We start from the raw sequence: 21,506 nt of genomic DNA on the forward strand, positions 1-21,506 counted from the left end.
ATTCTATCATGCCCTCTTTATTTATAATCTGTAAACCTTCTGTAAAGACTTTCTCCTTACAAGAGACACGGAAGGACACTACATAATGATCAAGGGATCAATCCAAGAAGATATAACAATTATAAATATGTATGCACCCAACACAGGGGCACCTCAACACATAAAGCAACTGCTAACAGCTATAAAAGAGGGAATCAACAGTAACACAATAATAGCGGGGGACTTTAACACCTTACTTACACCAATGGACAGATCATAAAAAATGAAAATAAATAAGGAAACAGAAGCTTTAAATGACACAATAGACCAGATAGATTTAATTGATATTTATAGGACATTCCATCCAAAAACAGCAGATTACACTTTCTTCTCAAGTGCGCAAGGAACATTCTCCAGGATAGATCACATCTTGGGTCACATATCAAGCCTCAATAAAATTAAGAAAATTGAAATCATATCAAGCATCTTTTCTGACCACAACGCTATGAGATTAGAAATGAATTACAGGGAAAAAAACGTAAAAACCACAAACACATGGAGGTGAAACAATACGTTACTAAATAACCAAGAGATCACTGAAGAAATCAAAGAGGAAATCAAAAAATACCCAGAGACAAATGACAATGAAAACACGACGATTCAAAACCTATGGGATGCAGCAAAAGCAGTTCTAAGAGGGAAGTTTATAGCTATACAAGCCTACCTCAAGAAATAAGAAAAATCTCAAACAATCTAACCTTACACCTAAAAGAACTAAAAAAGAACAAACAAAACCCAAAGTTAGCAGAAGGACAGGAATCATAAAGATCAGAGCAGAAATAAATGAAATAGAAACAAAGAAAACAATAGCAAAGATCAATAAAACTAAAAGCTGGTTCTTTGAGAAGATAAACAAAATTGATAAACCATTAGCCAGACTCATCAAGAAAAAGAGGGCGAGGACTCAAATCAATAGAATTAGAAATGAAAAAGGAGAAGTTACAACAGACACCGCAGAAATACAAAGCATCCTAAGAGACTACTACAAGCAACTCTCTGCGAATAAAATGGACAACCTGGAAGAAATGGACAAATTCTTAGAAAGGTATAACCTTCCAAGACTGAACCAGGAAGAAATAGAAAATATGAACAGACCAATCACAAGTAATGAAATTGAAACTGTGATTTAAAATCTTCCAACAAACAAAAGTCCAGGACCAGATGGTTTCACAGGTGAATTCTATCAAACATTTAGAGAAGAGCTAACACCCATCCTTCTCAAACTCTTCCAAAAAATTGCAGAGGAAGAAACACTTCCAAACTCATTCTATGAGGCCACCATCACCCTGACACCAAAACCAGGTAAAGATACTACAAAAAAAGAAAATTACAGACCAATATCACTGATGAATATAGATGCAAAAATCCTTAATAAAATACTAGCAAACAGAATCCAACAACACATTAAAAGGATCATACACCATGATCAAGTGGGATTCATCCCAGGGATGCAAGGATTCTTCAATAAACGCAAATCAATCAATGTGATACACCATATTAACAAATTGAAGAATAAAAACAATATGATCGGGCTTCCCTGGTAGCACAGTGGTTAAGAATCTGCCTGCCAATGCAGGGGACACGGGCTTGAGCCCTGGTCTGGGAAGATCCCACATGCCGCAGAGCAACTAGGCCCGTGAGCCACAACTACTGAGCCTGCGCATCTGGAGCCTGTGCTCCGCAACAGGAGAGCCTGCAACAGTGAGAGGTCCGCGCACCACGACGAAGAGTGGCCCCCACTCACCGCAACTGGAGAAAGCCCTTGCACAGAAACGAAGACCCAACCCAGCCAAAATTAAATATTAATTAATTAATTAATTTTTTAAAATGGTCTACATCAAAAAAATCTTTAAAAAAAAAACAAAACCATATGATCATCTCCATAGATGCAGAAAAAGCTTTTGACAAAATTCAACACCCATTTATGATAAAAACTCTCCAGAGAGTGGGCACAGAGGGAGCCCACCTCAACATAATAAAGGCCATATGTGACAAACCCACAGCAAACATCATTCTCAATGGTGAAAAACTGAAAGCATTTCCTCTAAGATCAGGAACAAGACAAGGATGTCCACTCTCACCACTATTATTCAACAACGTTTTGGAAGTCCTAGCCATGGCAATCAGACAAGAAAAAGAAATAAAAGGAATACAAATTGGAAAAGAAGAAGTAAAACTGTCACCGTGTACAGATGACACGATACTATACACAGAGAATCCTAAAGATGCCACCAGAAAACTACTAGAGCTAATCAATGAATTTGGAAAAGTCGCAGGATACAAAATTAATGCACAGAAATCTCTTGCATTCCTATACACTAATGATGAAAAATCTGAAAGAGAAATTAAGGAAACACTCCCATTTACCATTGCAACTAAAAGAATAAAATACCTAGGAATAAACCTACCTAGGTAGACAAAGGACCTGTATGCAGAAAACTATAAGACACTGATGAAAGAAATCAAAGATGACACAAACAGATGGCGAGATATACCATGTTCTTGGATTGGAAGAATCAACATTGTGAAAATGACTCTACTACCCAAAGCAATCTACAGATTCAATGCAATCCCTATCAAATTACCAATGGCATTTTTTATGGAACTAGAACAAAAAAACCTTAAAATTTGTATGGAGACACAAAAGACCCCGAATAGCCAAAGCAGTCTTGAGGGAAAAAAACGGAGCTGGAGGAATGAGACTCCCTGACTTCAGACTATATTATAAAGCTACAGTAATCAAGACACTCTGGTACTGGCACAAAAACAGAAACATAGATCAATGGAACAAGATAGAAAGCCCAGAGATAAACCCACACACCTATGGTCAACTAATCTATGACAAAGGAGGCAAGGATATACGTTGGAGAAAAGACAGTCTCTTCAATAAGTGGTGCTGGGAAAACTGGACAGCTACATGTAAAAGAATGAAATTAGAACACTCCCTAACACCATACACAAAAAGAAACTCAAAATGGATTAGAGACCGAAATGTAAGACCAGACACTATAAACCTCTTAGAGGAAAACATAGGAAGAACACTCTGACATTACTCACGGCAAGATCTTTTTTGATCCACCTCCTAGAGTAATGGAAATAAAAATGAAAATAAACAAATGGGACCTAATGAAACTTCAAAACTTTTGCACAGCAAAGGAAACCGTAAACAAGACGAAAAGACAACCCTCAGAATGGGAGAAAATATTTGCAAATGAATCAACGGACAAAGGATTAATCTCCAAAATATATAAACAGGTCACGCAGCTCAATATTAAAAAAACAAATAACCCAATCCAAAAATGGGCAGAAGACCTAAATAGACATTTCTCCAAAGAAGACATGCAGATGGCCAAGCACATGAAAAGATGCTCAACATCACTAATTATTAGAGAAATGTAAACCAAAACTACAATGAGGTATCACCTCACACCAGTAAGAATGGGCATCATCAGAAAACCTACAAATAACAAATGCTGGAGAGGGTATGGAGAAAAGGGAACCCTCTTGCACTGTTGGTGGGAATGTAAATTGATACAGCCACTATGGAGAACAGTATGGAGGTTCCTTAAAAAACTAAAAATAGAACTACCATATGATCCAGCAATCCCACTACTGGGCATATACCCAGAGAAAACCATAATTCAAAAAGACACATGCACCCCAATGTTCATTGCAGCAGTACTTACAATAGCCAGGTCATGGAAGCAACCTATATGCCCATCGACAGACGAACGGATAAAGAAGATGTGGTACATATATACAATGGAATATTACTCAGCCATAAAAAGGAACGAAATTGGGTCATTTGTTGAGACGTGGATGGATCTAAAGACTGTCATACAGAGTGAAGTAAGTCAGAAAGAGAAAAACAAATACTGTATGCTAACACATATACATGGAATCTAAAAAGAAAAAAAAGGTTCTGAAAATCCTAGGGGCAGGGCAGGAATAAAGATGCAGACATAGGGAATGGACTTGAGCACACGGGGAGGGGGAAGGGTAACCTGGGACAAAGTGAGAGAGTGGCATGGACTTTATACACTACCAAATGTAAAACAGATAGCTAGTGGGAAGCAGCCACATAACACAGGGAGATCACCTTGGTGCTTTGTGACCACCTAGGGGGTGTGATAGGGAGGGTGAGAGGGAGACGCAAGAGGGAGGAGGTATGGGGATATATGTATATGTATAACTGATTCACTTTATTATACAGCAGAAACGAACACACCATTGTAAAGCAATAATAGTCCAATAAAGATGTTAAAAAGAAAAAAAAAAGTCCAAAAAAACAAACTTTCTCCTGTGCCTCCCTTTTTTTTTTTGAGTAGCACAAGGATTGATTTTTTTTTTAATTTGATGTAATATAATCCATTATGTTCATCATTATGTTGATTTTTGATGTCCAAACTGCCCCATATTTGGCCTGTGAGAAACTCCTCAAGCTATATCCTTTAGACACTGAGGACCTACCTACTCAACAAGACATCCCAGGCTCATCTGTTACACTCCCTTCCCCAACCCTGGAATCAGCCATTTCTTCAAGGAGCCCTAGTTCCTTTTAGTAGGGTAATGATTTTAGAAAACAAGATCTGAGTGCTTACTCTGTTTGTTTCTAGGTCTGTGGCACAATAAAGAATACATCTGGTCTTTGTCCCTAGCTCCTGGCATACAGCTTCAAAAAACCCTGGCATTTCCTAAAGAGACAGAAGTGTCTTTGTTATGCTAACGAGGTGACTCACAGTGGGCCCCTAGATAGCTTCAGGAAGAGAGCTGGTCACCAGAAGACAATCACATAAGGCAACTTTGGGCCAGCTGGATCTCCAGAGACATGAGGGGGAGGGGAGGCTGGCTGGAGATTGAGTTCAAACACCTGGCCAATGATCTAATTAATCATGCCTATATAATGAAACCCCAATAAAAATTCTGGATGCTAAAGCTCAGTAGAGGGCTTCCCTGGTGGCGCAGTGGTTAAGAATCCACCTGCCAACACAGGGGACATGGGTTCGAGCCCTGGTCCGGGAAGATCCCACATGCTATGGAGCAACTAAGCCTGCGCACCACAACTTCTGAGCCTGCGCTCTGGAGCCCACAAGCCACTACTGAGCCCACGTGCCACAACTACTGAAGCCCGCGCGCCTAGAGCCGGTGCTCTGCAACAAGAGAAGCCACTGCAATGAGAAGCCTGCGCGCCGCAATGAAGACTCGACACAGCCAAAAATAAAGAAAGAAAGAAAGAAATTTATAAAGTAAAAAATAAAGCTCAGGAGAGCTTCCTAGGTGGTGAACACATTGATGGGGTGGGAGGGTGATGTGCCCAGATTCCACGATGAGGGGGCACAGAAACTCTGGGTCTCTTCCCCAACCCTCCACTCTCAGATCTTGCCCTATGCTTCCTTTCCATTTGGTGGTTTCTGATTTGTATCCTTCCCTACAAAACTGTAACCGTAAGTCCCTGACTTACAATGGTTTGATGTTGCGAAAGCGATACAAATTTAGTAAACACCTTACTTCGAATTTTGAATTTTAGTCTTTTCCCAGGCTACCCATATGCAGTACAATACACTCTTGTGATGCCAGCAAGCCAAGGCTCCCAGTCAGCCACACAATCACAAAGGAGCATAAACAACCAATACACTCAAAACCATTCTGTACCCCTATAACCACTCTTTCACTTTCAGTATGCTATTCAATAAATTACATGAAACATTCAACACTTTATTATAAAACAGGCTTTATGTTAGATGATTCTGCCCAAATGTAGGCTAATTTAAGTGTTCTGAGTATGTTTAAGGTAGGTTAGGCTAAGCTTTGATGTTTGATAGGTTAGGTGTATTAAATATGTTTTTGACTTACAAAATTTTCAACTTAAAATGGGTTGATTGGGACATAACACCATTGTAAATCAAGGGAGATTTATACAGTGCTTTCAGTGAGTTGAGTCATCCTAGCAAATTATCGAACGTGAGGGGATCGGACATGAGAACCCCCATACTTATGACCAGTTGGTCGGAAGTCCAAGTGGACCCTTAGACTTACAGCTACCACTGAAGTGGAGACAGTCTTGCACAGGACTATGGGGGGTCTGACACTAACTCCAGGTAGTGCCAGAACTGAATTGAACTGCAGGTCATTTGAATTAACTGGGTGTTAGTTAGTGTCAGAACATGAAAGGTCCTTTCAACAAACACAGCCACGAAATGTTATTTATACACACACACATTTAAATTATAAATTTGCAAATATAACATGACAAGAAACGTACATTTTTAAAAATCTTAAGTTCATATCAGCCTCCAAATCATACCACCTGAAGTCACATGAATGCATACGGATCCACTTTATTATTTTTCACAGCTGTACAACAGTATTATACTGTGTGGGCACATCATGCTTTTTTCAGCCAGTATCCAATCGCTGTCTGTTATACTTGCTGCAAGGTATAACCTTGTGCAGATGCTGTTTTGTATTTGTGAAGATGTATCTTCAAGGCAAATTTATACATCTGGGCCTGCTGGATCACGCGTAAATGCGTGTGAATTTGGTAAAGACTGCCCAAAGCCCCTGCATACGGGTATACCATTCTGGACTCCCATCAGAAAGGTATGGGTGCCTGTTTCCACAGAGCCTCACCAATTGTGCACTGTCCAACTTTTGAATTTCTGCTATTTTTCTAGGTAAGAAAATGTATATCAGTGTAGTTTTAATTTGCATGTCCTTTATTACGAGTGAATTTGAGGATTTTTTCATGTTTAAAGTCTATTTGTAGAGGTTTTTCTGAGACTCGCCTATTCATGTGTTTTTCCTTTTTTTTCTACTAAAGTCTTTTTTTTTCATTCAATTTTTAAGAGTGCTGTGTATGGTAGAAAAATTAACTCCTTCTTTATAGTATAAGGGGCAAATATTTTCCCTCACTTTATCATTTGTCTTTCGATTTTGTCTATAGCTATGTGAATTTTTTTAAAAATCACTGATATTCAATGTTTTATTGTTTCCAGATTTCAGATCATATACAAAATCTTTTTTCAAGTTTTAAATAATGCATCTAATTCTATTATTTACGTATTTTTCAACATTTATATCTCTGATTGGAGATCTAACTCAGATTGGAGTTTATCCTGATGTATGTATGAGGTTCAGAGCCAACTTATCTTTTCACGAGTAGCTAGCCAGTTGTCAACATCATTTATCTTAAAAGTATATCTTCCCCCTGGGGAAAAGAGACACCAACTTTATCATATATGAAATTCCGTATATTCTTGGATCTATTCCTGGAATTTTATTCTGTTGCATTGGTCTGTCTCATCGGGAGCCAGTACCACAGTGTCAGTTACAGATGCCTTGTAGTTAAGTTTAAACACCTGGTAGGGCTAGCCTTTCTCATTATGACTTTTGCCAAAGTTTCCCTAACTACCCTTGCATGTTTATTTTTCCACATGAATCAACCAGTCTAGCTCCAAAAAAAAATACCTTACTGGAATTTTAATGGGATTGCATCAAATGTATGTATTAACTTAAAAGGACTGACAGCATTACAATACTGAGTCACCATATCTAAAAACGAGGAAGGTCTTTTCATTTGTTCAAGGCACTTTTACATCTTCCAGGAATGTTTTAAAGTCTTCCTCGTAGAGATTTAGGATTACTTCTTCAGAAGTGTATCCCTATGTGCGTGCTTATTTTTTATGTAGCTGCTGTAAATGGGGTCCTCTCCCACCACAGCTTCTAACTGGTTATTATCTGGGAATATAAAGGGGGCTGACTTTTTACCTTACTATGGCCTGCTGCCTTACTGAACTGTTTCATTTGAGTTTGTGTTAATTTTATCATAGGTTTTCCTGGATTCTTCCACAGTTTGCTTCTTTTATTTCTAAGACTTATGCATTCGATACATTTTTACCTTAGGATATTCTCATTTCCCAAAACTCACACATAAATTGAGACTTTATATTTTTATATTATTGCATATATAATGTTATTTCAATTTTAGATCATTAGACTCTGCATAAAACCCTACTACACCATACATTCTCTTACTCTTCGAGTAACTAAGACAATGACAACCTAGATGAACATTTCCTAGATTCCTAGGGCCTCCACCTAAGCTGACCTCAACAACCACAGACCATTGTGCCATCCCCCAACACCACTCGGTCTACGACAGGAAAGCACTTTTACATGAGGGTTCCACTGGGAATATCAACACCAATCTCATCATGCTGCTCAGCCTGTCATCTTCAGCCACAACACTGAGGAAAGTCCCTCTAACCATCTACCCTTTCCTCAGTTATGTCTATTCTATTCTACTACGAGCTCATTTCCACAGGGCTGAGAAAGATTTTCACAAAACTCATGTTATAATGGCCAAAAAAAGTATAAAACTCTCAAAACAGGAGGCAAAGAAATAAAACTGTCCAATTATGAGCTCAGATGGACTATGCACCAACACAGATGCTAGATGTCAACCAACTGTCGGATCCCAGCTCACCATTTCCCAAAATTACAGTACCTTTTCTTTCTTCATACGATCCATAATCTTGCCGAGGTCTTCAACATCAATGACAGATTTTAGACTCTGATGGTCCTCAGTACCAGACTCTTCCTCACTGGTGCTCCCAAAGGGCTCTTCCTGCTGGAACATCAATGCTTCAGAAATACACTGTGCAAAGTAGCAAAGTGTCTAATATTCCTTCCCAGATTGTAAGTTCACTGGATGGACTTGAGATATTTTGGGCTAGAGGCCAGCCAGCCTCAGGCCAAATCTAAAGGAGCCCATCATTTATACATTATCTATGGCTACTTTCTTAATAATATGACAGAGCTGATAGCTGCAACAGAAAAAATATGGCTACAAAGCTGCAGTGGAACCACGGAGTCTTAACCACTGGACTACCAGGGAAGTCCCTACATTTTAAAAGCATAATTTTAAACGTATTATGGAGTTGGCAAAAACGTAAGGAATCCAAAGAGGACAAATATGAACTAAAAAGGGGAATCCTAGGAGGTAAGTGACAAATGGAGCTGAGAGTATCTGCTGAATCTGTGGAACCTATTTTGACGGCAAGACAGGACAAGGGAAGAGCAGGTAAAGTCGAAGGGATGATACTAGGAGGAAATTCTTACACAGGAGACAAGAGTCAAAGCTGGGGACCCCACAAGGCTGCATCCTTGGTGTAAAGATAAACTAGAAAAAATGTTCTGTACAAGCAGAGAAAGCAAGAAAAACATGCACAGAATTTGGGGGAAAGAACGGAGCAAAGAATAGATGGTTAGAGGGATTTTATTTGGAGGTTTTAAGGTTTCTAGGAGGGGTGAAGAAAGATTATATAATACAAATTCAGAACCAAATTAAACTTGGGTTCCACTCCTAACTAGAAGACAATGGATCATGCATTCCATTTTCTGAAAGAAAATAACTCCCATCTAGAATTCTATACGCAGCCAAAGTATCAATCAACTGTGAAGATGGGATAAAGACTCACAGATATGAAAAGTCTGAAAATCCACCTTTAAAACACCCTTTCTCAAAGAGCTACTGGAGAATGTGCTCCAAAAAACAAGAGTCAGTAGAGAGATAAGAAGATATGAGACACAAGAATTAGGGAACCCAAGAAGCTGGCGAGAGGAAGGCTGTGGATGGAAGACACAGGACTTCAGCTACAGCAACGCTTAGAGGGCAGCCACGCCACAGTGGAGCAGAAGGAGAGGGCACACGAGAAGCCACCAAGAATCAATAACAACTACAGGATACTGAAAAACAACTTTCAGTTCTGTTAGTTCTGGAATTAGTGATGGTTATAGAGAAATCAAAACATATGTAGCAACAGGGGACTTCCCTGGTGGCACAGTGATTAAGAAGCCGCCTGCCAATGCAGGGGACACGGGTTCAAGCCCTGGTCCAGGAAGATCCCACATGCCACGGAGCAACTAAGCCCGTGCACCATAACTACTGAGCCTGCACTCTAAAGCCCGTGAGCCACAACTACTGAGCCTGCGTGCCACAACTACTGAAGCCCGTGCACCTAGAGCCCATGCTCCATAACAAGAGAAGCCACCGCAATGAGAAGCCCGTGCACTACAACAAACAGTAGCCCCCACTCGCCACAACTAGAGAAAGCCTGTGCGTGGCAACGAAGACCCAACGCAGCCAAAAATACAATATAAATAAATAAATTTTTTTTAAATGCAGCAATAATCTTAAGGAGAATAAGTGTATAAGAATGAAAATATAATAATCTAGTATATAGGGCAGATACACAAATACGTACACAGTTACAATAATGACAATGAATAATGGTCCAACCAGAAAGTGTGATACAACCATACAAGAGGAAGGGAAGTGATGCTGTGTGTGTGTGTGTGTGTGTTTGTGTGTGTGTGTATGATTTTGAAATTTTTAAAAAAATCAATAGCAAGAAGGGACTATTATTTAAGAATAAAAATGAAAAAGGTAAAAGAATTACAAGTGGCTGCCTTGGGAAAATAAGAATTAGATAGAAATAGACAAGGAAGTACAGTGTTTAATTATAAGCCTCTAAGTACTATTTGAAGTTTTATATGTACAAGTGTTACTTTTGATTTTAAAAATATTTAACTTAAATTTTTTTAATGTTAAAAACTATGAGTGGTATCAGCAAAAACACCAGAGTAGGTAACTCCAAGGGCTTGTTCCCCCACAGACACACCTAAAAATTAAGCAAAAACCAACAGATGTCATTTTGTCAGAACTCTGAGAATTAGCCAAAGGCTTACAAAAAAAGTAAGTAAACACAGAACCAAGAAAAAGAAAAATTAAAGTCAAGTATATAGGTTAAATATAAAAGTCAGTATTACTGTAATTTTTGATTATAATTCTTTTCCCTATATGATTTAAAAGACAAACGCATAAAATAACTAACTATAAATCCATGTTAATGGGCACACAACATGTAAACTCATAATTTGTGACAACAATAACATAGAGGGGACGTGACAGAGCTGAATAGGAGCACAGTTTTTGTATATAAAGGTGATATTAATTCAAATAGAGTGGTGTAAGTCAAAGAGGTTAACTGCAATCCCCAGGGTGACTACCAAAAAATAACTTAAAAATGTACAGAAATGAAAACGAGAAAGGAATCAAATTGGTACACCACAAAAAGAAAACAATAAAACACAAAAGGCGGCAGTAATGGAAAAATTAAGGAACAAAAAGATGTAAAATATATAGAAAGTATAATTAAATGACAGAAGCGTTTGCTTATCAGTAATTATTATAAGTGAAAATGGGTTAAACTCTCCAATTAAAAGGCAGAGACAAGTAGAATGGATCAAAACAAAGAAGGAAGGGAACCAACTCCACTTTGTCTACAAGAGACTCACATTAGCTACAAAGATAAAAACAGGTTGAAAGTCAAAGGACAGAAAAAGATATTCCAGGGAATTTACTGGTGGTCCAGTGGTTAGGACTCTGTGCTTCCACTGTAGGGGGCCTGGGTTTGATCCCTGGTTGGAGAACTAAGATCCTGCAAGCCATGTGGCACAGCCAAAAAAAAAAAAACATAAAAAAAAGAAAGAAAAAGATATGCCATGCAAATAATAACCAAAAGAGAGCAAGGGTAGCTATACTAACATCAGACAAAATAGACTTTAAGCCAAGAATTGTTACAAGAGACAAAGGATATTATATATTGATAAAAGTATTAACCCACCAAGAAGACTTAATGATTATAAACATATATGGACCTAACAGAGCCCAAAACATATGAAGTAAAAATTGACAAACTGAAGGGAGAAAAGATAATTCTACAACAGTTGGAAACTTCAATACCCCACTTTCAATAATGGATAGAACAACTGGATAGAAGATCAATAAGGAAATAGAGGACTGGGACAACACCATAATCCATTAGACCTAACAGATATATACAGAACATTCCACCCAAAAACAGGAGAATACACATTTTTCTCAAGTGCACATGGAATATTCTCCAGGACAGACCATACATTAGGCCACAAAACAAGATTAAAATCAACCAAAGTATCTTCTCTGATGACTGTGGAATTCAATAGCTTCTAATGGAATAAAATACGTAAGAAAAAATCTAACCAAGGTAAAACACTTGGACACTGAAAACTCAAAATATTGCTGAAAGGAACTAAAGACCACATAAATAAATGGAAAGACAGCCCGTGTTTATGGACTGAAAGACTTTACACTGTTAGGATGACAATACTATCCAAAGTGATCTACAAACTCAATACAGTCCCTATCAAAAGCCCAACAATGTGTTTTGCAGAAATGGAAAGACTGCTTCTCAAATTCATATGGAATTGCAAGGAACCCAAAATAACCAAAACAACACTGAAAAAGAACAAAGTAGGAGGACTCCTGATGTCAAAACTTAACTACAAATCTACAGTGTGGTACTGACCTAAGGAGAGACATACAGATCAGTGGAACAGAATCCAGAAATAAACCCACACATCTGTGGACAATGGACTTTTGACAAGGGTGCTATCCATTCAGTCGAGAAAGAATCGTCTTTTCAACAAATGGTGCTGGGACAAATGGATCTACACATGCCAAAGAATAAAACTGGACCCTGACCTCACACCATACACAAACATTAACTCAAAATGAAGCAAAGACCTAAATATAAGAACTAAAACTATAATATTCTTAGAAGAAAACATAGAAATAACTCTTCATAACCTCGGATTTGGCAATGGATTCATATATATGACCCCTACAGCATGAGCAACAAAAGAAAATATGGACAAACTGATCTTCATGGAAATTAATAACTTTAGTGCATCAAAAAACATGACCAAGAAAGTGAAAAGGAAGTCTATATGGGAGGAAATATTTGCAAGTTATATATCTGGTAAGAGATAAACAAAAAGTACCTACTGCATGGCACAGAGAACTATATTCAATATCTTGTAATAACTATAAGTGGAAAAGAATCTGAAAAAGAATATATATACACATACGCGTTTATATATATAAATATATGTGTGTGCATATATAACTGAATCACTTTCCTGTACGCCTGAAACTAACACAGAATTGTAAATAAACTATACTTCAATAAAAATTTTAAAAATTAAAAAAATAAACAAAAATTAAAAAACCCTCAAGGAGACATCACTTCACACACACTAGAACGGCTACAATTAAGAAAAAAAAAAAGTGTTGACAAGGATGTGGAGAAATTGGAAGCCTTGTACATTGCTGGTAGGAATGCAAAAAGGTGCAGCCTTGGGGCTTCCCTGGTGGCGCAGTGGTTGAGAGTCCGCCTGCCAATGTAGGGGACACGGGTTCGTGCCCCGGTCTGGGAGGATCCCACATGCCACGGAGTGGCTGGGCCCGTGAGCCATGGCCGCTGAGCCTGCGCGTCCGGAGCCTGTGCTCCACAACGGGAGAGGCCACAACGGTGAGAGGGCCACGTATGGCAAAAAAAAAAAAAAAAAAAAAAGGTGCAGCCACTGGGGAAAACAGCTTGGTGGTTCCTCAAAAAGTTAAACATAGAATTACCACAAGATACAGCAATCCACTCCTAGGTATATACCCAAAAGAACTGAAAAGTTACTCAAACAAACACCTGTACATGAATATCATTGCAGCACTATTCACAATAGCCAAAAGGTAGAAAAAACCAGAATTCTCATCAACAGATAAATGGATCCACAATTCCATTCAATGGAATATTATTCAGCCATAAAAAGGAATGAAGTACTGACACATGCTACAACATGGATGAAACTCTTTTATGCTAAGTGAAAGAAGTCAGAGAAAAAAGGTCACATATTAATGATTCCACTTGTATAAAACATCCAGAATAAGTAAATCCATAGAGACAGAAAGCAAAGTGGAGGTTGTCAGGGCCGAGGGAAAGGGAGTGAAGAGTGACTGCTTAATGGGTAAGGGTTTTTTTTGAGGTGATGAAAAGGTATTGGAACTTGATACAGGCAGTGGTTACACAAAATTGGGAATGTACTAAATACCACTAGATTGTATGTATTTTAAAATGGTTAATTTTATGCTTTGCAAATTTTACCTCAAATTTTTTTTAAGTTTTTTAAAATGGTAGGAGCCAACTGGAGGGAAGATAAACAAATGAAAGCAAAGAGACTGGCTAGAAAAAGAGCAGAAAAATGAAACAGCAGCTGAAAGGCACAGAACAAAGGAAAGGCTTGTTTCTTATTTGCTTTCTGTGTTTGTTTAAACACAGGTGATTCCAGAGCACGTTTATGTATTTCTGGGGACCACCTAGGAGAGAGAGAGAGATTAACAGTGCAGGGGAGAGACATACAATATATGAAGGAACAAAGGGAACAAAGTCCTTGATCCCAGAGCATGCACAGAGTGGGCTTGACAGGAACTAGATACTTGGTCTCTGTGGCAGAAAAGATGGCAGGATTTGTAGACAGCGCGGGGAGGCTCTAAGAGAATTCTCTGTCGGCTTCCTATGAGAGCTGGAGGAAGGGGTGGGGGGAAAAGAGCACTGAACAGTGGTCTCGGAGAGTGAGAGGATGCTGGAGACTGGGGGCAGTTCTGGCTGCACACCTGAGCCCGTGGTCACCAATCTGTGGTCAAAGAGAAGGCAGACAGGTCCCAACCTGGCTTGGGGCTTAGCCAACTGGGTTGGAAGAGGGAGTGGATGGCAAGCGAATTGAAGATGTTTTTAAGAGAACGAGTATAAAATTCAAACTGGGTAAAGACAGAAGTGAAGTAAGCAGTTAGCACTACCCTGCGAAAAAAACGTGGGGTCCAAAGAACTTTAAAGTAAGAGCACCAGAGAGGGCTCAGAGTTCAGGTCATAGGGACATGAAATGTCAGAGGTGAGCACGGAAGTGGGAGGCCGAGGTCACTGAAGAAAATGGTTCCTGGGGGTGTGAAGGCCAGGAAAGGGACAGGATAAATCATCTATGTGGATGGCTCAGCCACAAAGAGGAATGACAGGAGCAAGGGTGGCGAGAAAGACAGGGAGTCAGAATGTCAAGTTGTTCCCAAATGATGCAAGCGACCAGGTGGCCCAAAGACAACAGTAGTGATATAGCCTGATGTAACACGAGCTTCAAAGGAACTGGGGTATCTGAAGAAAGAGAAATTTTTAGAATGTGAGGGATGAAAGAGAGGAATCTGGGATGACTTGCAGCCTTCAAGTTTGAGTGATTAATGGAGTCGTTAAATAAAAGAGGTTGGGAGGAATATGTGGTTTGGGGGTAAAAAGACATGAGCTCAGCCCGGGACATATCCAACTTCTCCAGACCCATTTCCTAACCTGAAAACTGGGGTAGAAACCTACTGGATTTCAGCAATGCAACAATTAAAGAACATATTTAGGAAAGCATCCAGCACAACATAGCTTATCCTAAGATCCCACTCTCTAGAACATCCCCACATGAGTTTCAGCTCTTCCTTCTAACCAGAGGCCAAGGAAAGAGCTTCCCAGGACAGAGGAAAGGTTCAGCACCTCCAAATGCAGGAGGAAAACAGGGAGACATGGACACGTGGGCTCCGTACCTCAGCGTCTCTCTGATGGAATCCTTCTTGGGCGTGAGACCGTGGCTCCATTGCCTCTGAGCCGTGCTGATTAGACTCGCACTTGCCTTTCTTGCAGTTGCCACCACAGGGTTTTCTCTCTCCTTTACAGAGCGCCTGTAGCCGGGAGATGAACCTAGCCTTCCACGCTGTGAAGTCGGCCTCAATGCTGCCGTGTTTGCTTTTAACCACGTTGCAGTCACCCTCCCCTCGGGACATCACGCGATGGGCGCCGAGCATCCAGAGCCACTTGTCCACGTTCTTCCCCACCTGCAGGAGAAAGAGACAGGTGAGCTACAACAGTCCTCCAGATCAGAGGCTGGCAGCCTGCTCTGCGACAGCCTGGGGTTCCACTGGGGCCCTGTTCCCGGCCGCTGCTAGGAAGAAGGAACTGCCCAGTCAAAAGGGCTTCAGGCCCTCCAGCCATTGATACGTTCAGGTAAGATTCTGCAGAAGATTTTTTTTTTTTTTAAATATAGGGACCGACAAATTATTTTGTTAAACTAAGGGTTAGTACCTGATGAAGAATTTGAAAACTAGTCTTCTAAATCATGGTCAGAATGAAATCACTCAGTAGCAAAATCAGTTTCTTCTAAAATAAAGCCTCTGGGGCCAAAGACCATTAAACAACAAAGTACAAACGGAGCCCATTTGGCAAGACTCATGATTTCATAAGCCAGAGATGCATTTTATTACAGTATGAAGCACTTAAGCTGAGGCACAGGAGTTATCAAGAAGTACAATTAAGAGTTCAAAAACTTAACAGGCTTCCTAAGTGGCAAGGCAGTAAACAAAATATTTACATATCTGAATTTTACCTTGTGTCTACTTCCTTTGAAAATATGGGGGGGGGGGCAGGCACAGAGAATACACATCTTGATAGAACAGCTGGATGAAAACAACTTTTACAGAAAGATCTCCACCTTCATCTTTCCTCACATTCTACCAAAAATAGGTGAGCTGAGCTGGGCTCACATCTGGGGAGAGGTACACATAAAAAAATTCTGATCACTTTTCAGAACCACTAAGAAACTGAGAGCCTCCACATTTTTCTTTTCTTTTTTTTTTTTTTTTCAGTGGCAGGCCTCTCCCGTTGCGGAGCACAGGCTCCAGACGCGCAGGCTCAGCGGCCGTGGCTCACGGGCCCAGCCGCTCTGCGGCATGTGGGATCCTCCCGGACCAGGGCACGAACCCACGTCCCCTGCATCGGCAGGCGGACTCTCAACCACTGCGCCACCAGGGAAGCCCACACATTTTTCTTTTTTAAAGTATAGAGAATGCAAAGGAAAAGGAGCCAAGTTAATTTCACTCAGAAAAAAGGATCCAGGAGAACAAAAGAAACAATTAATATTTTATTACATAAAGAGCAGTGAATGTTTTTCTTCTATTTCATTACTTTACAAAGTAATGATTAGGGACTTCCCTGGTGGTGCAGTGGTTAAGGCTCCATGCTCCCAATGTAGGGGGTCCGGGTTCGAACTCTGGTCTGGGGATGAGATCCCACATGCATGCCGCAACTAAGGAGCCCGCCTGCCACAACTAAGGAGCCCACCTGCCACAACTAAGACCCGGCACAAACAACTAATAAATAAATAAAATTTAAAAAAAAAAAGAAAAGAAAAGTAATGATTAAAAGACAACAAGTTAACTTTGTGAAGAATTAGTTTGGGCAGTAAAGGTCATTCCACAACAGAACAGGTAGTTGAGAAAGTCCAAAGAATCAGGGACCTTCCATCTACAAGGTCCTGCCTGGGGGCAGGAGGCTAGACTCTGGCCATGAATACAAGCCGCTAAGATGCTAGACAACAGGAAGCATTTTCATTCATTTTATTCAATAAAAATTTACTGAGAGCCTCCTATACAGTAGCAATTCCCAGCGATAAAAAGAATAACACAAAAAGTTTATTAGTAAGTACCAGAGAGTACAGATTGTCTCACATACACCCACATATATGTACCTGTGTAGGTGATTTTTTTTTTTCACTTAAGAGAATGTATCCCTACAGTTCAACACGTACCTACCTTGTACCTACCTTGTTGAAGTGGCTCACGTACGCAGAATTTCCCAGGCCAAACACTGCGTATCTCACACCCTTCAGGTACGTTTTGCCAAATCGAAAGTCATTGGCTGCTTCCTCTAGCCACCTGCAGAACCACTCTGCGCTCTCAGTCGGCCGACCGTCAGTGTAGGTAGCAACCAGGAAGGCAGAGACATTTTTACTGGTAACCTAGCCAACAAAGTCATTATTTCAGAAGAGTAGCCAAGATATAAAGTTATCTCAATGAAGAAAACCCTTTTTGAAATGCTGACATTCATATCACACTAACCTCTAAAGACAAAGAGTGCTTCTAGAAATGTTACTTATTTTCAAAAGAGAAAGCAAACAGGGCCAGGACCCTGCACAGGGGAGAAAGCCCACCACACCTCCTGGTGCCCTTCACCATGTACTTCGTCCCATTTCCCAGACTATAAATTCCTATCAGCTCCTGCTTGTCATATTGGAAACAAAAGCCAAATCAGTCAGGAAGAAATACAGAAAGATCTCTAAAAAATGCCCTGAAAAATCAAAGCCATAAAACGTTAAATGTAAAGTGACTTAACACTTGGCACCATCTTCTCCACAGGAAACAAAACACATCTTCAGTCCTGTGAGCCACAGTATTTCATCTGCTCGAGTGCATCTTCACAGTTCCAAGTCAGGAGGTAAGTTATAAGTAATCCCTTACAAATAATTAAGTATCCAAGCTTGCTAATAATTTTTTTTTTTTGCTATTAATTTTTAGCAAATAATTTAGAGCAGATTCAAGCTCATTCATTTGTACTCCAATGTTTTCTTGGGGGAGAAAGAAATGCACATTTACAGCTAGAGGTTTATCCACTAAGAAGGGACTGGCAAATTACAGCCCGCAGGCCCAGTCCCACTCACTGCCTGTTTTTGTAAATAAAATTTTATTGGAACACAACCACACTCACTCATTTACATACCGCCTCTGGCTGTTTTGTGCCTCAAAGGCAGAACTCAGTAGCTGCGTGGCCCACAAAGCTGAAGATATTTACCATCTGGCCCTTTATAGAAAAGGCTTGTCAATGCCTGTTCCACCTGCTTCTCCAACTTTAGCTGCTTCAGAATCACCTGGGGCACTTGTTAAAACACAGCCCCACATCCAGACTTTGATTCCGCAGGGCTGGGCTAGGACCTGAGAATCTGCATTTCTAACGAGTTCCCAGGAAATGCTGATACTGTCGGTTCAAGGACCAAGCTTGGAGAACCGCTGCTGTCAGGTCAACTTCCCTACCTGGGCATGGCTAGAGGAGGGGGCGGGGCATTCCTCAGGTGATGAAATGAAGCTCTCACAGATATGACGTTACACCTGGAGGTCACACAGCCAGTTAAAGAGATTTCTCTAACTCCAAAACCCATACTGCTTCTGACACCCAAGTGGCTCCTGACCTTTCAGCAGGCTTACACGTGGTTCACATGACCGGCACATGGCCATCAGTGACAACCCTCTTTGATTACGACAGTCAAAGCAGGAGGGAACTTCCAACCACCCAAGCTTTCAGTCTAACACCCCAGAGGGGCTGGCCCCGCATCACTCACGCCCGAGTCAGCACGCCACCACACACTCAGCACCCCTGACTGACACTGAACGCTCTACCGACTGGAATCCTTTAGCGTGAAAATTAAATTTATTCTGAAGAGTCTGTTTATCCCAGAACACAGGAGGTCAATTAAACTTGAAAGTTGTGATTGAAGGAAAAATAAGACAATTACCAACCTCTTCTACTAGATGGTCATCTGGGTCATATTCCTTCAGATTAATAACTGCCACAGGGAGATCAAGGGAGCTAACTGCTTCAGCAAGAACTGTCGCAAATCCCTGATAGGAGGGAAAAAAATCAAATAAAGTCTTCAATAAGCTAAATAAATGAAAAATACAGTCTTCATTTATTCCTGTTGGCAAGGTAATGAGGCATTTAGCATGAAAAGATTTTCCGGTGACTGACATGTATCACCATAAACACAAATCCTATTCTCATTTCTACCATTTTCTCAAGCATCTTTACAGAGATCATCACTCAGCTGTGTTGTTCTCACTCTGCAAGTACATATGTGGGATTCTATGTACTTACTGTACGTACTGGTAGACATTCCAGCTGTTTTGCCCCACTAGAGTAAACATATAGACGGAGAAGAAATACCATGGTGGGAAGAGAGTGGGAAATATGAGAACTGTGAGCACATTTCTGGAAGATAGAAAGCAAAAAGCAGCAGGCTGACAGACAGAAGAAAGCCTCGGGGGACACAGAAAACCAGAGGGGCTCTGGGATCAGTCAGTCACTGGGGCAAAAATGGGAAGGAGGGCTTGCCTGGTAGCACAGTGGTTGAGAGTCCGCCTGCCGATGCAGGGGACGCGGGTTCGTGCCCCAGTCCAGGAAGATCCCACATGCCGCGGAGCGGCTGGGCCCATGAGCCATGGCCGCTGAGCCTGCGCGTCCGGAGCCTGTGCTCCGCAACGGGAGAGGCCGCAACAGTGAGAGGCCCGCGTACCGCAAAAAAAAACCCGGTCTGGGAGGATCCCACATGCCGCGGAGCGGCTTGGCCCATGAGCCGTGGCCACTGGGCCTGCACGTCCGGAGCCTGTGCTCCGCAGCAGGAGAGGCCACGGCAGTGAGAAGCCCGCGTACCAAAAAAAAAAAAAAAAAAAAAAATGGGAGGGAGCAGTGGGCCAGAGAAGACCCTGTGGAATACAGAGAATCCGTATTATATGGTACCAGCGCACACAGAGCCTCTGCGACACTCACCTTTTACCCCCAGGCAGACCCCTGTCAGTCTCTTCTCCAAACAAAATGAACCAAATGGTTGGGGAAAGCTACAACTTCTAGCCAGATGTTGGTACCCCAGGAAATTCTCTTCCTCTTTCTGGCTTGGTAGCCTAACACTTGGCTCGCCACCTGCCAGGACTAATGCTAAGCCTGCCCTCGCCATTTACTGGGCATCCACCAGGCCAGTTTCAGCTCTGGGCGATATTATCCAATAGGGAACAAGGCACACATGTTCCCTGCCCTTAAGGAGCATCAAGGAACATCCTCAAGGAGATGTTCTAATGGACAGAGAGAGAACAAACACACAAATGAGAAAATACACAGTATATCAGATGGTGGCCAGTGCTGTGGAGGAAAAGAGGATAAGGCGTAAGAATACAGTATTGGAGGCATGGGGAGAGTTGTTATTTTACATAAGGAGGGTCAGGACAGGTGTATATAATAAAAAATAAATATTTGGTCTTTGCCTCCAGGGAGCTCCTAGAGCTCCTAAAATCCTTGGAACTTGCTGTCTTTGGTATGTTAATGAGATAACACATTGGGGTTGCGGTGGGGGACTAGGTGGCTTCAGGATGGGGGCTGGTCAGCGGAAAACCAACCCTGGGATTAAAGGCTTGGAACTTTCAACATCTTCTCTCCCTGTAGGGAGGGGAGGGGAGGGGTGGCAGGAGATGAAGTTCAATCAGATATGGTCGATGATTTAATCAGTCATGCTTACGTATGAAATCTCCATCAAAAACCCTAAATGACAGGGGTTGGGGGACACATTGATATGCCGAGGAAGTGGCGTGTCAAAATAGGACACAGAAGCTCTGTGCCGCCCCTCCCCCCAAGACCTGCCCCATCATCTCTCCCATTTGTCTCTTGGTTATATTCATTGTTATAAACCAGTAGACTGAGTTATATTCATTGTTATAAACCAGTAGACTAATCAAAGCAATTCCCTGCATTCTGTGAGTCATTCTAGGGAATTAGCAAACCTAAGAAAGAGACTGTGGGAACCCCTGAATTTATAGCTGGCCAGTCAGGAGTACACATGCCCCTGGGACTTGTGACTGGTGTCTGATGTGGGGACAATCTGACAATAACTCGGTTAGACAGTACCAGAATCGG

General features: G+C 41.1%; 1 protein-coding gene across 5 annotated transcripts in view; it reads right to left on the reverse strand.

Moving 5' to 3' along the window:
- The window catches only part of LOC111182070 (S-adenosyl-L-methionine-dependent tRNA 4-demethylwyosine synthase TYW1), a 276,237-nt gene that overhangs the window by 183,203 nt on the left and 71,528 nt on the right, over nt 1–21,506 (reverse strand). For 4 of the 5 annotated variants that reach the window (XR_016387776.1, XM_022588137.2, XM_089895820.1 and 1 more), the window contains 4 exons: nt 19,346–19,447; nt 17,599–17,793; nt 15,548–15,835; nt 8,546–8,668 (listed from right to left, as the gene is read on the reverse strand). Coding sequence is in view for 4 of the 5 variants with exons in the window: in XM_022588137.2 (XP_022443845.2) it covers nt 8,546–8,668; nt 15,548–15,835; nt 17,599–17,793; nt 19,346–19,447 (708 nt within the window). In the remaining variant the exon portion in view is untranslated. The remainder of the gene's footprint in view (nt 1–8,545; nt 8,669–15,547; nt 15,836–17,598; nt 17,794–19,345; nt 19,448–21,506) is intronic. The other variant, XM_022588136.2, reaches the window with a different exon arrangement.

This window comes from Delphinapterus leucas, chromosome 15, assembly GCF_059928025.1.
Source record: "Delphinapterus leucas isolate spDelLeu-1000000601 "Yukka" chromosome 15, BTC_Dleu_Yukka2, whole genome shotgun sequence".
NCBI classification, from domain to species: Eukaryota; Metazoa; Chordata; class Mammalia; order Artiodactyla; family Monodontidae; genus Delphinapterus; species Delphinapterus leucas.